At 41.5% G+C, this 23697-nt stretch overlaps 1 protein-coding gene across 3 annotated transcripts in view; it reads right to left on the bottom strand.

Moving 5' to 3' along the window:
* The window catches only part of NCOR1 (nuclear receptor corepressor 1), a 177885-nt gene that overhangs the window by 83092 nt on the left and 71096 nt on the right, over window positions 1–23697 (bottom strand). For 2 of the 3 annotated variants that reach the window (XM_062216449.1, XM_062216450.1), the window contains 6 exons: window positions 22104–22276; window positions 20161–20251; window positions 14230–14408; window positions 10635–10689; window positions 9542–9643; window positions 1612–1739 (listed from right to left, as the gene is read on the bottom strand). In XM_062216449.1, the coding sequence (XP_062072433.1) occupies window positions 1612–1739; window positions 9542–9643; window positions 10635–10689; window positions 14230–14408; window positions 20161–20251; window positions 22104–22276 (728 nt within the window). The remainder of the gene's footprint in view (window positions 1–1611; window positions 1740–9541; window positions 9644–10634; window positions 10690–14229; window positions 14409–20160; window positions 20252–22103; window positions 22277–23697) is intronic. The other variant, XM_062216451.1, reaches the window with a different exon arrangement.

The raw sequence follows: 23697 nt of genomic DNA, 5'->3' as shown, positions 1-23697 counted from the left end.
TTGCCACCATAAAACTGGGTGAGTTTTACATATTTTCAAGAGGACTATAGAAGTACATAAGTGACACAATAAATATTAAAAAGGAACAAGCCACTGACAGATGTAACATGAGTCTAAAATGCATTTATGCTAAGTGAAAGAAGTCACACAGAAATCTACATTCTGTATGATTCATTTACATGTAATTCTAAAAAAGGCAAAGTGGCTGCTGAAGGTAGAGAACAAGGACAGAGAAAGTGACCGCAAAGGAGCATGAGGATGTTCCAGACCAAGGAACACATTCTACATCCCGATTACAGTAACCTTTATGTGAGTGCCTACACTTGTCAAAAGGTACCAAAATACACACTCAAGATTGGTAAATTTTAGTCTACAGAATTACAAAGCTAATCCTCGAGGAAAAAAGCAACCAAACCAGCTGCTAAGCTCTCCTGCCCCACCCCAAATCTTTAGACACAACAATCTCTGAGTAGAATCAGACTAGTGTCCATTTTATTTTGTTCTCTTTTCCAGATTTTCTACAATGAAAAAGAACTACTTTTACAATCAGGAAAACAACAATAAGAACAAACAAATCAGGAACTCTATTATATATGATAAAGTCAATAAACCTGGACTACAACTTGCTATATATAAATGAAAACTCTTCTTTCTAGCATTTTTAGACTAGCTAATGTATAAAATCTGACTAGCTAATGTATAAAAATCCTGAGGGGTTGGCATTGTGGGGTAGTAAGCTGCAATGCTGGCATCCCATATTGTAGTGCCAGTTTGGATTCCGACCCAGCTTCCTGCTAATGTGCCTGGAAAGGCAGCAGAAGACGACCCAAGAACTTGGGTCCCTGCCACACAATGTGGGTGATCAGGATGCAGTTCCTGACTCTCCTGGCTTCAGCACGGCCCCGATCTGGTTGCTGTGGTCATGTGGAGAACAAATTAGCAGATGGAGGATCTCTCTCTCGCTCTCTTTCTCTCTCTCCCTCCCTTTCTCTCGACCTTTCAGAAAAAAAAGATCCCAAGGAATCTTCCAAATCAGAGATTAAATTACATTCAATATGCCTTGGTGATAATTATTTTATCATGGCCTGTTCCTTCTGAATATTAATAACTCACATCTAGCAAGTAAGTCCATTATATTCCATTTCTTAATAATAACTATTGACGATCAAAGCACACATCCCATTAATTTTGTCTCTAAAATTCCATACCTTCTAGATTGAGTGTTGTTGTTTTTTAAATTTATATATTTGAGAAGCAGTTAAACAGAGAGAGGAAGAGACAGAGAGAGACTGATCCTCCATCTGCTGGTTCACCCCCCAATTGGTCACCAACAGCCGGGGCTGGGTCAAGGAGACATAAGCAAGAACTCCATCTGGGTCTCCAACATGAGTGGCAGGGGATCAAGCACTTGGACCATCTTCCATTGCTTTCCCAGAAGCATTAGTGGGAGCTGGCTCAGAAATGTAGCAGCCAGGATTGGAACTGGTACTCACATGGGATGCTGGCGTTTCAGGAGGTGGCTTAACCCACTGAACATAATGGCCCCTCAGTTTTAATATTTTAAAATAACTACAACATTTAACTCATTATTTCACTAATTATTTTACTTACTTAGAGTCCTCCTTCTCATCTTTTTCTTCTTCATCTTTCTTTTCTTCTTCTTTTTTTTCTGTTTTTTCTGTTTTATCCTCTTCTTTTTCTTCAACTTTTTCTTCTTGTGAGGGTCGGGCAATTTGCTGCTAAAATGAAACAGTTTGTAAACACAAACGAAACAGAAACAGCTCTTCACACTGTAATGACAAATTATTATCTAAAATTTTTAATGATTCTTACAACATAGTCATAGATTAAACGTCAGTCCATGATTTTTAATGCAGTCTATCGAAAAGGTCAAACATACACGTGAAAAAAAGTGCTCAGGTTTTTGGACTGATTAGTGAGGTAAAAAATATTGACTCCACTTAGAAATCTAAGGTTGGTTTCCTCTGTCTATAACCCCTACGTCTAATCTGTCATTCAAGTATTCCACTTCTACCTTAAAATTTGACAACCCATATACTTATCAAACTACCTTTCTAATGTTAGGTACTTAATATATTCCCATCTTTTCATCATTATGGATAATGCTATGGGGAAAAACTTTTATACTTGGAAGAGGGGAATGTACATTTAATAGACTACTAGATAGCTATGGTGATACTATGACTGAAATAATTTGAGAAAATACTAAAGATAATGAAGTGAAAAGAAAAAACATTTAGATATTCCTTTTTTTTTTTTTTTAAATGTATTTGACAGGTAGAGTTACAGACAGTGAGAGAGAGAGAGAGAGAGCAAGGTCCTCCCTCTGTTGGTTCACTCCCCAAATGGCCGCCACAGCCGGCGCTGCGCCAATCCAAAACCAAGAGCCAGGAGCCTCCCCTGGTCCCCCATGTGGGTGCAGGGGCCCAAACACCTGGGCCATCCTCCACTGCCCTCCCAGGCCACAGCAGAGAGCTGGACTGGAAGAGGAACAACTGGACCAGAACCCGGCGCGCCATATGGGATGCTGGCGTCGCAGGCGGAGGATCAACCAAGTGGGCCACAGCACCGGCCCCACATTCAGTTATTTCTAAGCTGTAATTAGAATCACAATAAGATGTACATGGACAAAGCCTGAGAGAAAACAATGAAGAAAGTGAGTAGACAGATTATGGACCCTTTCATCTTTGATGTCTCAATTGCTAAAACTATGACACTAAAAGAAAAAAGTGAAATTAAGCTTGCATTGAACACTATTACCTTATTCACCTCAGAAACCAACACTGCATAACCCAATCAGGACTGAGCACCAACATGTCTTCACAGCACAGCCGTGGGCCCTGCGCACCTCCCTCCAATCGCCATTTCTCCCACATTCTTCTTTGCACTTTGGTGTATTTGCCTGAAACACTCTTCTTACCTTTCCTTGCCTGGGTAAACAACCACATGCCTTCTGAGATTCAGTTCAAAATGCTACATTTCCTAAGAGGCGTTTCTTCAGACTTCCAAAAAAGGAACACCGGCCCGTTTCCCTCCTTCTCTGCCACATGTCCACACCCTGGGGGAACTATCACTAGGGGTGCCTACTGTCTGGTTATCAGCATCTGTCCGCTGTGTTACTGTTTCATCAAAGATAAGGACTCAATCTTACTCATCTAAGTGTCTGCTACTCCTAGTGGAGCGTGTGGTAACAGGTATCTACATATGCTGCACATAGCATAAATCAAAGCCCTTTATGCCAGCTATGTGAAAACCATTTGCCATCCCATCTCAATCCTTCTTCTTTATTTAAACTAATGTCAATCTTGCCTCATAACAACTCTACCTGTACTTTACCTGTTCAACAGACAATATGTATGCAAGTTATTTAAATAAAACTTTCCTTCATTCTTTATTATTATTATTATTATTAATTTGACAGGCAGAAAGAGAAAGACAAAGAAAGAGAGTGAGCGCCTATCTGCTTGTTTACTCCCTAAATGCCTGCAACAGGCAGGGTCAAAGCAGGGAGCCAGGAACTCAATCCAGGTCTTCCAGATGGGTGACAAGGATCCAATTATTGGAGCAATCACCAACCTGCCTTCCAGGGTCTGCATCAGCATGAATCTGAGTCAGACCCAGAGCTGAAACTCAAACCCTGGCACTCCAATATGGGATATGGATGTCTTAACTACTCAGCCAAATGCCCACCTTAATTTTTTTTTAAGATTTATTTATTTATTTCAAAGGCAGAGTTACATAGAGAGAGGAGGGGAGGGGGAGGGGGAAGGAGAGGGGGAGGAGGAGGGAGAGGTCTTCCATCCACTGGTTCACTCCCGCAAATGGCTGCAATGGCCGGAGCTGTGATGATCCGAAGCCAAGAGCCAGGAGCTTCTTCCGGGTCTCCCACGTGGGTGCAGGGGGCCAACCACTTGGGCCATCGTCTATTGCTTTCCCAGGCCATAGCAGAGAGCTGGATCCGAAGTGGAGCAGCTGGGACTCGAACCAGTGCCCATATGGGATGCCGACACTGCATGCGGCAGCTTTATCTGCTACATCACAACACTGGCCCTTTCCCTCAATTCTTAATAGCTTCTCAGTCATTTACTTACTCACAAAAGCTAAAACCTGGCCTGTCCCTATAAATAATAAAAGCCTATTGACCACTCCAAAACAGATGTCACATTGTGCCTTCTAACCCAGCAATGGGGACCCTTTTTGTTGCTAAAGACATTTGGATATTTATAACACCATTCACAGGACATACAAAATTATCAACTTAAAAAATTAGCCTACTAAGGATTTATTGAATTTCGAGTCTTGTATACAGTTGCCTTGGCAGGGCCAAACCAAAGAATTTCATGGGCCTTATACAGCCCACTGGCCAGAGGTGCCCTACCCATCCTGAGGAAGGAAGAACAACCAGTATCTTTCTTGGTTCCTATTGCCATTTGCTGAACTAATATTTTACAAATATGTCCTTGTTCACATTTCACACCATCTACCTATGATAGCTTTCTCTCTCTCTCTTGGGGGTATGGACTGATTTCATGAATATTCCCTAGAATGCAAACATGATTTCATTACATGACTTATTATGCCTCAGCATTCTTCTTCAGATTTTAAAATGCACGTTGGGGCCAGTGTTGTGGTATAGGTTAAGCCTCTGCCTTTGACACTGGTATTCCATATGGACAACACCCAGCTGCTCCATTTCTGATCCAGATCCCTGCTAATGTGCCTGAGAACGCAGCAGAAGATGGTCCAAGTCCATTCGGATCTGGCTAAAAGGTCCATATGAGTCTCACAGGCATGGAAAGCCATGACACGGTGGCAAAAAACAATCTAAATGAAAGATCCTGGTGAACAAGACCCCCAGCAGAAGGAGCAGGCCATCAAGGAGAGAGGCGCCTTTCTCTGAAGGGAGAAGGAACCTCCACTGTGATACGGCCTTGACTAAACAAGTTCAGAGTAAGTGAACTCAAAGGGCTTCCATAGCCTAGACAGCTCATAGCAAGAGTCTCGGGTGATTGCTGACGTCATAAATAAGAGTACCAATTGTTAAATCAACAACGGGAGTCACTGGGTACATGCTCCCCACGTAGGATCTCTGTCCTTAATGTGTTTTACTATGAAACTTAAAAACACTGTTAGTCGAACAATACCCTATACCTTGTGCGGTTGTGTGAGTGCAGCCTGTTGAAATCCTTGCTTAGTATATACTAAGTTGATCTTCAGTATATGAAGGTAATTGAAAATGAAACTTGATGAAGGGTGGGATGGGAGAAGGAGTGGGAGAGGGGAGGGCCACGGGAGGGAGGGAGGTTGAGGGGGGAGCCACAACAATACAAAAGTTGCACTTTGTAAATTCACATTTATTAAATAAAAAATAATAACTATACAACAAAAAAAGAAAAAAAAAGAACTTAATACTTTACCCTTTTAGTATTTTTTATGTTCTACTTAAAACTATTGGTTGAACTCTGTAATTAATACACAATTTTCTTAGGTGTTTAATTAATGCTATAACTAGTACTCAAATAGTATTTTACACTTTGTGTTTCTGTGTGGGTGCAAACTGTTGAAATCTTTACTTAATATATGCTAAATTGATCTTCTGTATATAAAGATAATTGAAAATTAATCTTGATGTGAATGGAAGAGGAGAGGGGGTGGGAGAGGGGAGTGTTGTGGGTGGGAGGGAAGTTATGGGGGGGGGGGGGAGCTATTGTAATCCATAAGCTGTACTTTGGAAATTTATGTTCATTAAATCAAATTTAAAAAAAAAAAAAAAAAAAGAAGAAGAAGAAGAAGATGGTCCAAGTCCTTGGGCCTCCTTATCCACATGGGCGACTTGGATGAAGCTCCTGGCTCTTGGCTCCTAGCTTCAAATCAGCCCACCCTTGGCCACTGAGGCCATTTAGGGAGTGAACCAGCAGATGGAAGTCTTCTCTTTCTGCCTTGGCCTCTCGCTCTAACTCAGTCTTTCAAATACATAAATAAATCATTAAAAAAAAAAAAAAAGCTCCCCAAAGTGATTCAGCCAGTAACACAGTTTGGGAGATACTCTCACCCCAACTCTGGCCACAGTTTTTACCTGTTGCCTATTTTCCCACCGTTAAACTTATAGATCATATTCTCTACTTTTCATAATATCCATCATAGACCAAAAAGGGGGACAAGTTTTTTCAATATACTTCAATTTACAAGTAAGTGTCAAGTACTTTTCACTAATTTCAAATAAAAATAAATTTCTTTAAGAAAGGGAACACCATTTAAAAAACAAAAAGAACTCTCACAATCCAACAAGAACTCTCTACAATTTCACCTACTAAATCATTTCAACACCACAATTCCCTCACTTGTTTTTCCAACAGTCTCAATTCCTTATCCTGTCAATTTCCCATTTTTCTGTGCATTTATTACTTAAAAAAAAAACCCTGGGAAATCAAGGATATTTTCAAATTACTCAATGTGTCTGCTTTACCAATGGGAAGGTCTTTTTGAACTCTGAATCCCTCACAGGCTACAGTGGCTACAAATCCTAGTTCAAATGCTGATAACCTCACTCTGCCACAAATGCAGCATCTAGGCTGGCGAATGCACAAATGCAGCATCTAGGCCAGCACTGCGGCTCAATAGGCTAATCCTCCGTCTGTGGCGCCGGCACACTGGGTTCTAGTCCCGGCCGGGGCGCCAGAGTCAGTCCCGGTTGCCCCTCTTCCAGGCCAGCTCTCTGCTATGGCCCGGGAGTGCAGTGGAGGATGGCCCAAGTCCTTGGGCCCTGCACCTACATGGGAGACCGGAGGAAGCACCTGGCTCCTGGCTTTGGATCAGCGCAGTGCGCCGGCTGCGGCAGCCATTGGAGGGTGAACCAACAGCAAAGGAAGACCTTTCTCTCTCTCTCTGTCCACTCTACCTGTCAAAAAAAAAAAAAAAAAAAAAATGAAGAATGTGGTTCCTGAAAACTGACTTTATGCTTTGCTATAGGTCAGTAGGAGGTACCACAGATATTCTGTTGGCGCAGTGACAGATTTGCTAGATGGAAGGTTATGCTGTGAAGTGCAGCATTTCTCAAGAAATTCCCACTTCTAACAAAAACAATATAAACAGACTCAAGTTACTACTGACATGTAATTTATAATTCTTTTTTTTTTTTTTTTTTTTTTTTTGACAGGCATAGTGGACAGTAAGAGAGAGAGAGACAGAGAGAAAAGTCTTCCTTTTCTGTAGGGTTCACCCCTCAATGGCCGCTGCGGCTGGCGCACCACACTGATCCGAAGGCAGGAGCCAGGTGCTTCCCCCAGTCTCCCATGCGGGTGCAGGGCCCAAGCACTTGGGCCATCCTCCACTGCCTTCCCCGGGCCACAGCAGAGAGCTGGCCTGGAAGAGGGGCAACCGGGACAGAATCCGGCGCCCCGACCGCGACTAGAACCTGGTGTGCCGGCACCGCAAGGCGGAGGATTAGCCTATTGAGCTGCGGCGCCAGCCTGTAATTTATAATTCTAAATCACCAATTATACTTCTGAGTGCTTCTTGGTTTCCAATCTCTAATATGCATTGAATTAAAATATATCTAGAACTATAATTATTTGTCATGGGATACTAACACATTGAACTATAAAACTGGTTTGAGGAATAGTCACTTCACCTAGAGGTTAAGACAGAGGCAACCTTTATCAAAATGCCTGAGACCAAGTCCCAGCTCCAGTCCCTATTCCAGATTCTTGTCTATGTTCACCACGGGATGCAGCAAGGGATGACTGAGACAGTTGGGTCCCTGTCACTCACAGGGGAGACCTAGACTGAGTTCCCAAGTTCCAGCTTTAGCCTGGCCCAGCCCTGGCCACTGCAGGCATTTGATTCTTCATGGGCATTTGGAGAATGAACCAGAGGATATAAACTTTCTCTCAAATAAATAAAAAATTGAAGACCTAACAGATAAATTAAAAACAAATTTGCAGCTGAACCTTCTTTAAAAAGTAGATTGGGGTAGGGAGCATTTGATATAGGGGCTAATATGCTGTTTGAGACACCTTCCTCTCATATCAGAGTACCTGGGTTGAACTCCTTGTCCTAGCTCCTCATTCTAGCTTCCTGTAAATGCACACCCTGATAGTCAGCAAGAAATGGCTCAAGCACTTGGGTCACTGCCACCCACGTGGGAGATCTGAATTAAGTTCCCAATGGCCAACTTCAGCTTGGCCAATCCTAACCATTGTATACTCTTGGAGAATGGACCATAGATGGCTTTTTCTTTTTCCCTCTTAATACATAACTTTCTAAAAACATACTGTTTCCAGAAAACATTAACCACATCTGTAGGGTAGAATATTTCATAGGAAACAATGTCCCAGGAAACATAAAAAGGTTATGGCAGTGAATGAGAGAACTGGGTCAAATAACCTGTATCCGGTAACCAGGGCTACCCAGGAAGAAAGGGACTAAGACCCTTCCACATGGGAAGCGTGGCTGTGTGAGAAATCCAGAAGAGACTGAGCCATGCCAACAAACAGTCAGCAGCTGTGAGAGCACAGGCATGCAAGTCCATATTGCAGGATCTATATTGGTGTGGAGAGCAACAGGAGACAACACTTACACAGCAGCCTCACTGGTAATGCATGCATACACGAGCCGTGACAGCTGCTAATGGGTTATTTTGTTAGAAATAGTTTTGAAACCACTGAATAGCAACTGTGAAAACACATACTTGTGAAAAAATCAGGCTGGCGCCGTGGCTTAACAGGCTAATCTTCCGCCTTGCGGCGCCGGCACACTGGGTTCTAGTCCCAGTTGGGGCGCCGGATTCTGTCCCGGTTGCCCCTCTTCCAGGCCAGCTCTCTGCTGTGGCCAGGGAGTGCAGTGGAGGATGGCCCAAGTCCTTGGGCCCTGCACCCCATGGGAGACCAGGAGAAGCACCCGGCTCCTGGCTTTGGATCAGCGCAATGCGCCGGCCGCAGCGGCCATTGGAGGGTGAACCAACGGCAAAAAAGGAAGACCTTTCTCTCTGTGTCTCTCTCTCTCACTATCCACTCTGCCTGTCCCAAAAAAAAAAAAAAAAAAAAAAAAAAAAACCTGCCTTTTTAGGTAAAGTGCTTTTTAAGAGTACAATTATCTAAACTCCACAAATGAAGTTAATCTGTAACAAGATCAGGTCCCAGGTATTTCAGTAAACAACCCTCTACTCTAGTTACTATGCTATACAATCTTTCTCCCTCACCTTACCTTGACCCTCCTCAGACAAAAGGACTGATAAGGATGGCATGTTAGGTAGGTATTAAGAGACTCGTATTTAATTAAAAGATTACTGTTGACACTAAAATGCAAGATTGAGCTAACAGGAAAGGTTCAAATGTTTTTAAATTAATTTCATCACACTAGAAATGTAAAATACATTCAAAATAGAAGACTTCAAAATAAGCATAATATCCTATTTAATAGAGACATCAACCTCTAAAGTGTATGTTAAGTGCAAGAATCCTTTTCACATTTCCACCAACCCTAAAACACCTTTCATAGAAAAATGACACAAACCACAAACCTGGTTTCTCCCTCTTCGTTTTCCATAATTTCTTCTGACTAGGGCTTTATAATTCTCATTTTTCTTGGTTAAATAGTAATATAAAACACAATCAGGAACACTCTGTAAGGAAAAAGTTTTAATGCAGTAACATTAAAAAAATCTAATATTGTCAAGAAAAATTTGATGTTCTCAAAACATAAACTGAAGAGAAACAAACATGACTAGCACTTTAAGGCAAACCTAGAACCCAAATATATATACACACACACACAATGTAAATGGAAAGGATAGTTATCTCAATACAAATTAAGATATCAAGAACTAAGAAACATTAACCAATATTCCCTTTACTGCTACATGTATACAAACATTAAAAATATCTCTAGATATTTCACTCAAAACACTAAAACTCATTCACCATGAAAAAAAATTCACAGGAAATCAGGAGCCTGGCATTTTAACTAGACATTTAGTGGGGTTCAAAATGCATTGCAATCTATGTGATTTGATCTTATATATAAGGCCAGAGCAGGACTTTGGTGCAGTGGTTAAGAGGTCACTTGAGATGCCCATACTCCCTATCAGAGTGCCTGGGTTCAAGTCCCAACTCTGCTTCCAATTCCAGCTTCCTGCTAATGTGCACCCTGAGAAGCAGCAAGTAATAACCCTACCACCTACATGTGAGAGAATTGGACTGAGTTCCAGGATCCTGACTGGCCTTGGCCCAGCCCTACCTGTTGTGCACATTTGAGAAATGAACCACCAGATATAAGAGCTTGGTTTCTTTACCTCTCAAATTAATTAAAAAAAAAAAAAGAAAGAAAGAAAGAAAGAAAGAAAAGAAAGAAATCAGGGAGCGAAAAAAAAGGTCATTTTTCATTAATCATAAAAGTTTTTTTTGAGTTCTCTGCTTAGGATTTCTATTAAAATAGTAATTAACATTTCATATATATTTTATGTAATTGTGCTAATCATAGAAGAATCTTTTTTGTATCAAGCTCTTTGTAAAAATCACTTCTATCTAAGTATTTCTGTATGTTACAACAAAAAAAAAACTCAAGAAACAACGAATACAAGCCTAAAAACATTCTCAGTATAAATCATTTCTTACCTTCCTTTCCAAGTAAGATGCAATTAGTCCAAAGTTTTTTGGATGCTGGATAAACCTGAGTGCAAAATAAAACAAAAACATGTACAAACATTTCAACAATTCAAAAGAGAGAGAGAGAAGAATTTGAGAAAAGAAATATTATGTACAAACTAATTCCTGCTATTCCTCACTGCAAATATGAGAATCAACTGCAGGATCATTAGAGACAACTAAATGCAAAGATTACTAGAAACTGCCCAGAATGGCCTATGATAAAGCAAAGAAATATATACTTTTTTTTTTTTTTTTTTTGACAGGCAGAGTGGACAGTGAGAGAGAGAGAGAGAAAGGTCTTCCTTTACCGTTGGTTCACCCTCAAATGGCCGTCGCGCTGCGGCCGGCACACCGCGCTGATCCGAAGGCAGGAGCCAGGTGCTTCTCCTGCTCTCCATGCGGGTGCAGGGCCCAAGCACTTGGGCCATCCTCCACTGCACTCCCGGGCCACAGCAGAGAGCTGGCCTGGAAGAGTGGCAACCAGGACAGAATCCGGCGCCCTGGCCGGGACTAGAACCCAGGGTGCTGGCGCCGCAGGCGGAGGATTAGCCTATTGAGCAGCGGCACTGGCAAAAAATATATACTTTAAAAAAGCTCCCCAAGGGGACGGCGCTGTGGTGCAGTAGGTTAACGCTCTGGCCTGAAGTGCCAGCATCCCATATGGGCGCTGCTAGAGATCTGGCTGCTCCACTTCTGATCCAGCTCTCTGCTTTTGCCTGGGAAAGCAGTACAAGATGGCCCAAGTCCTTGGGCCTTTGCACCTGCTTGGGAGACCTGGAAGAAGCTCCAGGCTTCGGATCAGCACAACTCCAGCCGTTGCAGCCAACTGGGGAGTGAACCAGCAGATAGAAGACTTCCCCCTTTCTCTCTCTCCCTCTCTCTTTCTGCCTCTGCCTCTATAACTCTTTCAAATAAATAAAATAAAATAAATTAGCCTACTAAGGATTAAGATTTAAGTTGATAATTTTGTATGTCCTGTGAATGATGTTATAAATATCCAAATGTCAGGCCGGCGCCGAGGCTCACTAGGCTAATCCTCCGCCTTGCGGCGCCAGCACACCGGGTTCTAGTCCCGGTTGGGGCGCCGGATTCTGTCCCGGTTGCCCCCCTTTCAGGCCAGCTCTCTGCTGTGGCCAGGGAGTGCAGTGGAGGATGGCCCAAGTGCTTGGGCCCTGCACCCCATGGGAGACCAGGAGAAGCACCTGGCTCCTGCCATCAGATCAGCGCGGTGCGCCGGCCACAGCGCGCCTACCACGGCGGCCATTGAAGGGTGAACCAACGGCAAAGGAAGACCTTTCTCTCTGTCTCTCTCTCTCACTGTCCACTCTGCCTGTCAAAAAAAATAAATAAATAAATATCCAAATGTCTTTGTCAACAAAAAGCGTCCCCACTGCTGGGTTAGAAGGCACAATACGACATCTATTTTGGAGGGGGTCAATAAGGCTTTTATTATTTATAGGAACAGGCCAGGTTTTAGCTTGTGTAAGTAAAAGACTGGGAAGCTATTAAGAATTAAGGGAGGTGCTTCTACCTATTCCTAAACTTTATCCTTATTCTTGCTTGCACAATGCAATCCACAGCATGGATACATTTTAACTGTTCACTGAAAAACTTTCAAATGACATACAAAAATAAAAATCATGGGCAGATTCCCTGATATGTTAGATTAGTTACTTCAACTAAGATGGCTTCCTCTTAATAACTAACGCATTCAACTCTGATTCTTACTCTTTCAGGGAATTCATAATTTATAATGTTGATGGGTTTTATGTAAAGTTTATCAGAGATTGAGTTGTAGGGGTGGGAGAGGTTATTACTAACATAAAAATGTCAAATTTTAGCTTTATATTTTATCTTAAAAAATAGACACACATAATCCTCCGCCTTGCGGCGCCAGCACACCGGGTTCTAGTCCCGGTCAGGGCACCAATCCTGTCCCGGTTGCCCCTCTTCCAGGCCAGCTCTCTGCTGTGGCCAGGGAGTGCAGTGGAGGATGGCCCAAGTCCTTGGGCCCTGCACCCCATGGGAGACCAGGAGAAGCACCTGGCTCCTGTCATCGGAACAGCGCGGTGCGCTGGCCGCAGCGCGCCTACCGCGGCGGCCATTGGAGGGTGAACCAATGGCAAAGGAAGACCTTTCTCTCTGTCTCTCTCTACTGTCCACTCTGCCTGTCAAAAAAAAAAAAAAAAAAAAAATAGACACACAGTTAATTTAAATCTCTTATCTAAGAGTAGTGATAGTTCAGGTAGTTCTGTCCCTAAAAATATTTTTGCCTAAGTAATCTCATGTTTTTTTCTACTAAATAAACTGAACTTACTAAGTTAAAAAAAAAAAAGAATTAAGGGAGGGGCCAGCGCCGTGGCTCACTTGGCTAATCCTCCACCTGCCGTACTGGCATCCCATGTGGGCACCAGGTTCTAGTCCTGGTTGCTCCTCTTCCTGTCCAGCTCTCTGCTGTGGCCTGGGAGGGCAGTGGAGGATGGCCCAAGTGCTTGGGCCCCTGCATCCGCATGGGAGACCAGGAAGAAGCACCTGGCTCCTGGCTTTGGATCGGCGTAGCGCCAGCCATAGTGGCCATTTGGGGAGTGAACCAACGGAAGGAAGATCTTTCTCTTTCTCTCTCTCTCTCTGCCTATAACTCTACATGTAAAAAAGAAAAGAAAAAAAAAGAAAAGAATTAAGGGAAGGGGCCGGCACTGTGGCGTAGCAGATAAAGCTGCTGCATGCAGTGTCGGCATCCCATATGGGCACTGGTTCGAGCCCTAGCTGCTCCACTTCCAATCCAGCTTTCTGCTATGGCCTGAGAAAGCAGTAGACGATGGCCCAAGTCCTTGGGCCCCTGCAACCACGTGGGAGACCCAGAATAAGCTCCTGGCTTCGGATCGGTGCAACTCCGGCCATTGCAGCCAACTGGAGAGTGAACCATGGGACAGAAGTCCTCTCTTTCTCTAATTCTTTCAAATAAATAAATACTCCCCAAGGGCTGGCGCTGTGGCATAGTGGGGGCACTGGCATCCAATATGGGCACCAGTTCAAGTTCCAGCTGTTCTACTTCGGATCAAACTCCCTGCTAATGCACCTGGGAAAGCAGCAGAGGAAAGCCCAAGTGCTTAGGCCCCTGCACCCACATGAGAAACTGGGAACAAGCTCCTGGTTCCCGGCTTTGGACTGGCCCAGCTCCAGCCACTGGCAGCCGTTTATGGAGTAAACCAGTAGTAGATGGAAGGTTTCTCTTTCTCTCTCTGCCTCTGTAACTTGGTCTTTCAAAAAAATAAATAAATTTTAACAACAACAACAACAAAGTTCTACAAAGTGATTCAGTCAGCAACCAAGTTTGGGAGCCACTCTTACCCTGACTCTGATCCCAGTTCTTAGCTGTCACCTATTTTCACACCTATAAACTTACAGGAAAATCATATTCTCTACTTTCATAATACCCATTCAGATGCCAAAAAAAGGGAACCAAGCTTTTTGGTGACAGTTCAATTCACAAGTAAATGTCAAATAGTTTTTACCAATTTACACAGAATTCTATTAAAGAATAATTTAAAATTTAAATTACTTGTCTTTGAAGATCTCCTTCTCATGGTCAGTCCAAACATTCATAAACTGCCTATCTTTATAAACTTTCATAGGGTCCTCCATAAGCCCATTCATGTTGATGAACTTGACCCTTCTTTGTTCTGCATCAAACATCATAGGGGGGATCACAGAGAGTTGCCGCATTTGTTTCTCATTATTCTAAAAAAAGAGTGAAAGAAAAGAAACATCAAATTTACTTAAAGTTCAAACTAAAATGTCAATACCAGTGGTCTTAATTTACAGTAAAACATATGTAGTTTAATGACAACAGCAATGAATACCACAGCATCTAATGTATAATAATTTTAATGCATCTTAATAGCCACTGAATGAATTACAGAGGAAGGGAGTATACGCCTTTTTCACTTAGTAATAATCTACTACTTTGAGAAGAATTCTCTAAATGAAGCTGATACTTAATAAAGTTTCAGACCCAGAATATTTAAAGTAATGTACAGCTCAATGAAGCAGTCATATAGTTTGAATAGCACTTTTTAGAGAGCAAATTTTAATGTTATCTTAGAAAACAATTAATAAAAAAATAAGCAAATAGCCATCAAAATCTAAGTTGCTGACTTTTAATTATTTAAACTCAGTTAAGTAATAACTTCTGGCCAATTTCACAGAATCAGAATTTAAAACTGCTACCCTTAATATTATCAGCTGATGTCAACTAAAACTTTGTTACATCTATACAACTAATCATTCTCAAATAATTTAGGAAGTTTATAATGCCAAACTTTCAACAAAAAACATTTACCAAATCTACAAGTATTTACCCAAACATAATGAGACAAGGTTTTCCCTAAAAACTTTCCTCATAAAAGTGGATATATCTAATTGTCAAGTCTTTACAAAATCTAACTTTACAGGGTGCTCTTCATCAGTTTGATTATCACACTGCCCAGAAAATCACCTCACCTAACAAACCAGCTTTGGATGTTTATAGATATCCCCTACTAGAATCAAACTGTAAGCAAAATTATCTAACATGGATTTAGTCATCAAGGCAGAGATTAATGTTACAAATTCCAAGGGATGGATGTCATTTCAAACATGCATTTCAGAGGTAACTTTAAAAGCAATATAGAGGGACCAATGCTGTGGCAAAGTAGGCTAAGCCTCCACCTGCAGCACTGGCATCCCATATGGGCACCAGTTCATGTCCTAGCTACTCTTCTTCCAATCCAGCTCTCTGCTATGGCCTTGGAAAGCAGAATTCACCCAAGTGCTTGGGCCCCTGTATCTCTGTGGAAGAACTGAAAGAGGCTCCTGGCTTTGGATCGGCTCAGCTTTGACCACTGAGGTCATTTGGGGAGTAAACCAGTGGATGGAAGACCTCTCTGTCTCTCCTTCTCTGTTTCTAACTCTACCTCTCAAATAAAATCTTTTAAAAGGGGGTGGGGGTGCATGCTGTGGCATACCAGGTAAAGCCTCTGCCTGCAGTGCCGGCATCCCAAAGGACACCGGTTCAAATCCCAGCTGCTCCACTTCAAATCCAGCTCTCTGCTATGGCTTGGGAAAGCAGTAGATGGCCCAAGTCCTTGGGCCCCTGTTCCCATGTGGGAGACCTAGAAGAAGCTCCAGGCTCCTGGCTTTGGATCGGCCCAGCTCTGGCCACTGCGACCATTTGGGGGAGTGAACCAATGGATGGAAGACCTCTCTGTCTCTGACTCTGCCTCTCTGTAACTCTGCCTCAAATAAAGAAATAGAATCTTAAAAAAAAAAAAAAAAAGAAAAGAAACGAAACCAATATAGAATATGTCATCATGTTATACTTTTCAATTTTTATCTATGTATTTGAGAGGCAGATAGAGAGAGATTTCTCATCTGCTGGTTCACGTCCCAAATTCCCATAACAGCAGGGGAAGGAAATCAGAAGGTATAGCACTCAATCCAATCTCCCACACTGGTAGCAGAGACCCAATTACTTGACTATCAGTGCTGCCTCCCAAGATCTACATTAGCAGGAAGCTAGAGTCAGGAGATGGAGCCAGAACTTGAACTCAGGTACTTGAATGTGGGATGCAGGCACTGTAACTGCTAGGCTAAATGCCTGCCCTTATGGTTATGTTTTAAAGCTTCTGAATATATTACCAAAAGATAAATTAAAGTCCAATTGGTCTGTTATTATGCAAAGTTATTAAATATATATCTATAGGTGGTTTTTCTGCATAAAATTTTCCAAGGGCAACATAAAGTATTCCTAAAGGAGTAGATCTCATACTGCCTGGACAGAAGTGAGGCTAACGTGCTCTGGAACATGCTTAGAAGATTTTAAATAAAGCTTTAGGGATGGCTGAAACCTCAACATTAACAGTGTAATGAAATGTTTGAGTAAAACAGTCCCATATGCCTGACTGAATATTACAATTGTCCTAAGGCCACCACTGTGGTGTAGGGTACCACCACCACCACGCATGCCTTGTGGCAGCCATTTCGAGTCCTGGCTGTTCCACTTCCAATCCAGATTTCTGTTAATGCAGCTGGGAGAGCGGAAGACGGCCCAAGTGCTTGGGTCCCTGCTCCCACTTGGGAGACCCAGAAGAAGCTCCTGGCTCATGGCTTCGGACCAGCCCAGTTCCAGCTGTTGCGGCCATTTGGAGAGTGAACCACAGAATGGAAGATCTATGTCTCCCTGCACCCCCTCGTAAATCTGCCTTTCATATAAATAAATAAATTTTTTAATTACAATTATCCTTAAAAGAGTATATTCTCAACAACAAAAACAATATTACTATTATGTTTTGAACAGGCCCCCAAACCACGTTAGAGCCTCTCCTTGGGAAAAGAGGATATGAGAAGTCAAAAAGGAGTGAAAGAAAACCACCTGCAAAAATCTACTTCTGTCCTACAACAGTCTGACATGTAAAGTGGCTCAAGCACCTCTTAGAGCTTCTACAGTATTTCATCCCCTCCAGGGATATTCTGACTAGAATTCTGAAACATAAGAGGCTGGAAGAATATATGACACACTCTTACTCAATTATGAATGCAAAACAGTAATCAAACACTCAGAATCCTGCCACAAAGGATCAAGAAGCACAAACTCTGTATAAATGGGTTATTTTCTCATCCTGGAAAAAAACTCACAGACTGTGTTTTCTATAACACAGACTAAGTGAATATTATTCAAACTTTTAAATCTTTATCTTCCTCACTAGTGATTTAATAGCATGAGATCCCATATCTTGATGGCTTCACTCATTGTTGTATTCCCAATGCCTAGAACAAAGTTTGGCACCTAACAGGGAAGGTGTGAATTTTTGTTGAAAGAGTGGATTTGACTGAATATACGTATGGAAGAGAACACAAAGTTCTAGAATCAGATTTCTGGTCTATAATTTACTAGTCTGTGATCTTGGGCAAATTATTTAATCCGCAGCTATGCCTTACAAAACAGAGCCAGTTACAACCCTCTATTCCACAGAACTTTCACAATGTTTACATAAGATTATATATATATACATATACATACATATATATGTACATATATATAATAGCACAGGTGGCAATTTTAAGGAGTAACTATATTTAACTTGCCCTCCTTAAAAAAGCAAACATAGGGGCCAGCACTGTGGCGTAGCAGGTATAGCCACCACCCGCAGTGCCAGCACCCCACATGGGCACCAGTTCAAGTCCTGGCTCCTCCACTTCCGATCCAGCTCTCTGCTATGGCCTGGGAAAGCAGTAGACGATGGCCCAAGTCCTTGGGCCCCTGCACCCATGTGGGAGACCCATAAGATGCTCCTGGCTTCAGATCAGTGTAGCTCTGGCCATTACAGTAATTTGGAGAGTGGCAGCAGATGGAAGACTTCTCTCTTTCTCTCTCTAACTCTGCCTTTTAAATAAATAAATAAATCTTTAAAACAAACAAAAGCAAACATAATTATTCTGCCACATCCCAAACCAACAATACCCACAAAAAGAGAACTTAGCCAGATGAAGCAGTATTAAAGGGTGGAGGGTATGAAGGACTCATGACACGACATTTTACCTTTAAATACATTGAGCAAAATATAAGCAGCGATTTTTACTTATCTAAATATTTCTGAATCATTCAACATTACAGTTTAATTACTTAATTTTATAAATTTAAGTAATTAACTGTATATTAAGCCCTCAAAAACATTAACATGTAACATTTATTTTGAAATATATAGCCACATAATAGTCTGTTTAAAAAAAAAAAAACACAAGTTTTATTTATTCAAAATGTAGAGCGGAGTGGGGCGGAGAAGACAGATCAATTAATCTTCCATCTGGTGGCTCTCCAAATAGCTTCAACAAGCAAGGCTAGGTCAGGTTGAAGCCAAGAACCAAGAACATCACCCAGGTCTCCCACATAGGTGAAGGGAACTCTAACTCTTAAGCCATCATTGCTGCTTCTGGGAACATTAGCAAGGAGCTGAATGGGAACCACAGTAGCTGGGAATTGAATGGGTACTCAACATGGAATGCCAGTGTCCCAAGCAGCAGCTTAAGCAGCTGTGTCACACACTGGCCCAGCAGAGTAATAACCCTAGATCATTAAAGGAGTCAACACTTCAAATAACCACAAACCTCAGAATTTTGAGATGAGGCTTGAGAAAAGCCACAGATAAAATCAAAAGCTGCAAAAAATCCAAAGCAGTAGGATGGGTTTTGGAACAAAGCTAAGTAGTCTCAATATTAGTGATTAAAATTCATTCTTATTCTACATTTTTTTATTAATATGCTGCTAAATATGAGGTACTGAAAATTCCAAGATGGCCACAAAGGCCAAATAATCACATTCATGAAGGTAACATTCAAGTCAATCATAACTAATGAAAGAAGGAAAAAAAAAACACATAACAGACATAAATGTGAAGTGAAGAGTAATCTGACGTTGACTAATTCTGTTTTAGAAAATTGAGTGAGGGTAGAAACATTGCTGTTGGACTCAGACAATATATCAAAGGGTACTTTAAAAAGTTTGGCAGAAAATGGGATTAAAAGCATGAGCTTACTTTGGTGCAAAATATCTTTTGCATTCAGTTTTTTTAAAGATTTATTTATTTACTTAAGATGTAGAGTTATAGACAAAAGTCTCCATCTGCTGGTTCACTCCCCAGTGGCCACAATGCTGGAGCTGGGCTGATTCAAAGCCAGGAGCTTCTTCTCAGTCTCCCATGTGGGTGCAGGGGCCCAAACACTTGGGCCACATTCTACTGCTTTCCCACACCATTAGCAGAGAGCTGAATTGGAAGTGGAGCAGCCAGGACACAAACGGGCGCATACATGGGATGCCGGCGGCAGAGGCTTTACGCACTCTGCCACAATGCCCACCCCTTGTATTCAGTTCTAATGCCTATATGCTCATTCAATACCTTCTCCTTTCACTGGGATCTGTTTACCTGCACACAGCTATGATATCCAGTCTCTCTGGCTCAATTCTGCCCCAAGGCAAACGAGCACCCTATGGACAATACATTGCCATCTGAGAAACATATGTTCCTTCAGTACTTCAGGAAATGGAACCACCAGCTCAGTCCCCAAACTGGAAATCAGGGGTCCCTTTCCATCTCTCTTTTTTCTCACCATAAATATCCAACCCATCTACCTTGCTCTGTCCATTCCACCTTCAATTACTCTCTGTTATCAGTCCACCCCCCATCACTATTGGCCTGGCTCGGATTTTTCATTTTATCATAACAGATTATTCATCTCTCTCCAGCTTTCCCTGATCCCAAATACCAATATGATCATGTGAATGCCTTGGCTAAAGCCCTTTAATGAATGGTTGGCTTGTATCTTTGAAACAGTCCAAACTCCAAGTTCCTCAAGTTCCTTCATCTACATACAAATAAACCTTTAGATCCTGGACTGTGGCACTAAAATGCTTTAATAATTAATCATCAACTTGAATTAAATCAATTAATTTTCTTACCTCCTGTTCAGAGAGACCATCAATAATTTCAGAAATCTCATGCTCACTCCTAGCAATGGTGGCTGAAAGACCAGCTCCCCTTTGCCCAACTCTGAATATGAGGAAGAAAGTAAAAAGACATTTAAAAAGCCTTTCATAAAGAACACAACTGAATTAAATTATAGTCCTGAATGGGCCTTTTTAAACATTTGAAAAGTCAGAGAAGATACCACCATACTACTGAGTAACTACTTCTAAGTAACAAGCTTGAGTCACCTATTAAATTAATAAGAATTTAAATGTAAAACTGACCTAAAGATTACTTGTCTAAGATTCAAATGGTAGAACTACTCATGGCTTTGTGTATGTGTGTGTGTGTGTGTTTGTGTGTTGTATGTATGTGTATGAGTCTGTACTGAAAATAAATTAAAAGAAAACTAGTTATGAGGAACTTCTACAAAAAAAAGTGAATGATGCAATTTCAATCTCAAACAGTTATCTTTTTTCTGCCTTCTAGCAAACAAGATAACAAACTAGAAAGTAGGTCAAACATTTTAAAAAGGGAAGAAAAAACATAGACAATATCCCTCACAAAAACTTAATTGTGGGCAAAGGAGATTATATGACTCTTAAATGAGGCAGTGAAAAAAACGAAAGCTTTTAAAAGCTTCACAAAGTACCTGCTGTCCTAAAGTCAAAACAAATCAGAAACTATTCTATCAAAACTAAAGTTGCTTAATTAGTGGTTAATTTAATGCTGCTTAGTTAAGCTGAAAATGGAGGACTATGGGATATTCAAGTCTGTGATTACTAACTTCCATTACCAATAAAATTGATATTTTTAGGAACTGAACAATTTCAAAATATACACATATTTTGAAAAATAAACATATTTAGATTCAACAATATGATTAATATAACAATTAATATTAAGTTCATTAAGATATATTATTAATGGTTGGTAATAAAATTTTACATTCAACATAAAAATTATTTATAATATTTTATTTATTTATTTTTTTAAAGATTTATTTATTTGGCCGGCGCCGCGGCTCAATAGGCTAATCCTCCGCCTTGCAGCGCCAGCACACGGGGTTCTAGTCCCGGTCGGGGTGCCGGATTCTGTCCCGGTTGCCCCCCTTCCAGGCCAGCTCTCTGCTGTGGCCCGGGAGTGCAGTGGAGGATGGCCCAAGTCCTTGGGCCCTGCACTCCATGGGAGCCAGGATAAGAACCTGGCTCCTTCCATCGGATCAGCGCAGTGCGCCGGCTGCAGCGCGCCAGCCGCGGCAGCCATTGGAGGGTGAGCCAACGGCAAAAGGAAGACCTTTCTCTCTGTCTCTCTCTCTCACTGTCCACTTTGCCTGTCAAAAAATAAAAAAAAAAAATAAATAAAATAAAGATTTATTTATTTGAGGCCAGCACTGTGGTATAGCAGGTTAAAGGCTCCACCTGCAGCGCTGGCATCATATATGGGTGCCAGTTCACGTCCCAGCTGCTCCTTTTCCGATCCAGCTCTCTGCTATGTCCTAGGAAAGCAGTGGAAGACAGCCCAAGCGCTTCAGCCCCTGTACTCATGTGGGGGACCCAGAAGAAGCTCCTGGCTCCTGGCTCCTGGCTTTGGATCAGCCCATCTCTGGCAACTGTGGTCATTTGGGGAGTGAACTAGCAGATGGAAGATCTCTCTCTCGCTCTCTGCCTGTGCCTCTCTGTAACTCTGACTTTCAAGTAAACAAATAAAATCTTAAAAAAAAAAAAAAAAAAGAGAAGAGGTGAAGCAGCCTGGACAAAAACTGGCACACATGATATGCTGGCATCACAGGTCGTGGCTTAACCCACTATGCCACAACATCTACCCCTTTACAAAGTTTCTTAATGATCAGACTCAGGAAACTATAAATATTGTGAAAGAACAGAAATGTGATTTGAAGAAAAATATCACAGCCATTAAACATCAAACTACTTACCGTTGAAATCTTTCTTGCTGTTCTCTTTGTTTTCGAATTTCTGGAAATTGCTTTTCATAGTACTCTCTTGTTTTGCTTTCTTTAGCTTTCCTCCGAGGATTATTTTCTATTCTGTCCACTTTTTTCTCCCACGCCTCCATGAGCTGATCATAACGTTGGCAGATTTTTTGTTCCTATTAAATACCCGTTGCAAATTAATAATAATTAAATGAAACTGATTCTGACAAACCTAATACCGTAAAATATATGCTACCTCTTAAGGTTAAGTCAGAAGTGCATGTGGCCTATGGCTCTATTGTGAAAGAAAATGTCTTTGATCTAAAAGAGGAGAAAGAAAGGGAACTCTGATTCCTATCTGAAATTAGCATATAAAACATATTTTGGCTGGATTTTTTAGTTAACATTAAGACTACACAAATTATCAACTAATTAAACAACTACTAGCCACTGACCAGCTTTTATTTTCCTGATAACCATGTCTTTGTTGTTAAAAAAAAAAAAATTAGAAACATGTAAGCAGTTCACAATCTAACCAATCACCCAAAGGCAATCACATTAACATCTTCTTGTTATTCTTCCAATCTGTCAGAGCAAACGTGCACATTTTAACTGTCCCTCTATTATTGGAAATTCTGTTGCTTGCAGATTTTTGTAATCATAAACAAATGCTATGTAACAGACATTTTTGACAGTGTGGAAAAGGTACATATACTTTATGATAAAAGAAACCCAGTGAAGTATGTATTAATGCTTTCCGATAAATGTTTTATGACTTCATTTTCTTAAACAGAGAAGACAGAAGAACTCTCCTTCATGAACATTGAACTGTGAATGTATCTGACACACATGAACACAGAGAAGGGCACAAGAACTCAAACACTAGCATTGGTCGTCTCAGCACAGTGGCACTGGAGAAAGAAAGGGGTGTTATCTGCTTCACACCCTGCAGCACACCATACCACACCACCACTTCCTGGTCATCCTGCTCAACTCCCACGTCTCTTTGGCATCCTTCACCTTCATCTTCTTTACTTCTACTCCTACCTCCCTAATCTAGAGTAAATCATCCCTTGACCTGATTAAAATAATAGTCTCCAAAATGTATTCCACGCATTCTCTTAACGCTGCAGCCAAAGTCTTAAAAACACAAACCTGAACCGTCTCAGTTTAAAAATTGGTAAGGTGTCCTCAGGATCTGATCGAAAATCCCCTAGGTCACTCCCAAAGCAGTCACAACTCAGGCCACCTTCCCGTATCTTACCTCACTCCCAACTAAGTCTCAGCTCAGCCACCTCTGAATCGGCCACACTTTCTCCACTTTTCCTTATGCTAGCCCCTCTGCTAGAACAAGTCTATACAACGTATGGTTTTCTGTACAACTTCCCTTTCTGATTCATATCTGCAACAAGGTTTCCCCGTCACAGTCATCTGTATGTCTGTAGCTGCAAGATGATCACAATATCGCAGTGCCTGCTGACCTCTCTGCTCCCTAAGGGCTGAAACCATATGACAATCTTGCTCACCTGTGTAGAATAATATATGTGATGGAGAACACAGTCAATAAATATTTATTCAGCAAATCAGTGAACACACA

This window comes from Lepus europaeus, chromosome 18, assembly GCF_033115175.1.
Source record: "Lepus europaeus isolate LE1 chromosome 18, mLepTim1.pri, whole genome shotgun sequence".
NCBI classification, from domain to species: domain Eukaryota; kingdom Metazoa; phylum Chordata; class Mammalia; order Lagomorpha; family Leporidae; genus Lepus; species Lepus europaeus.
Note: the sequence above shows the minus strand (reverse complement) of the source record. Positions and strands in the feature narration are given on the sequence as shown.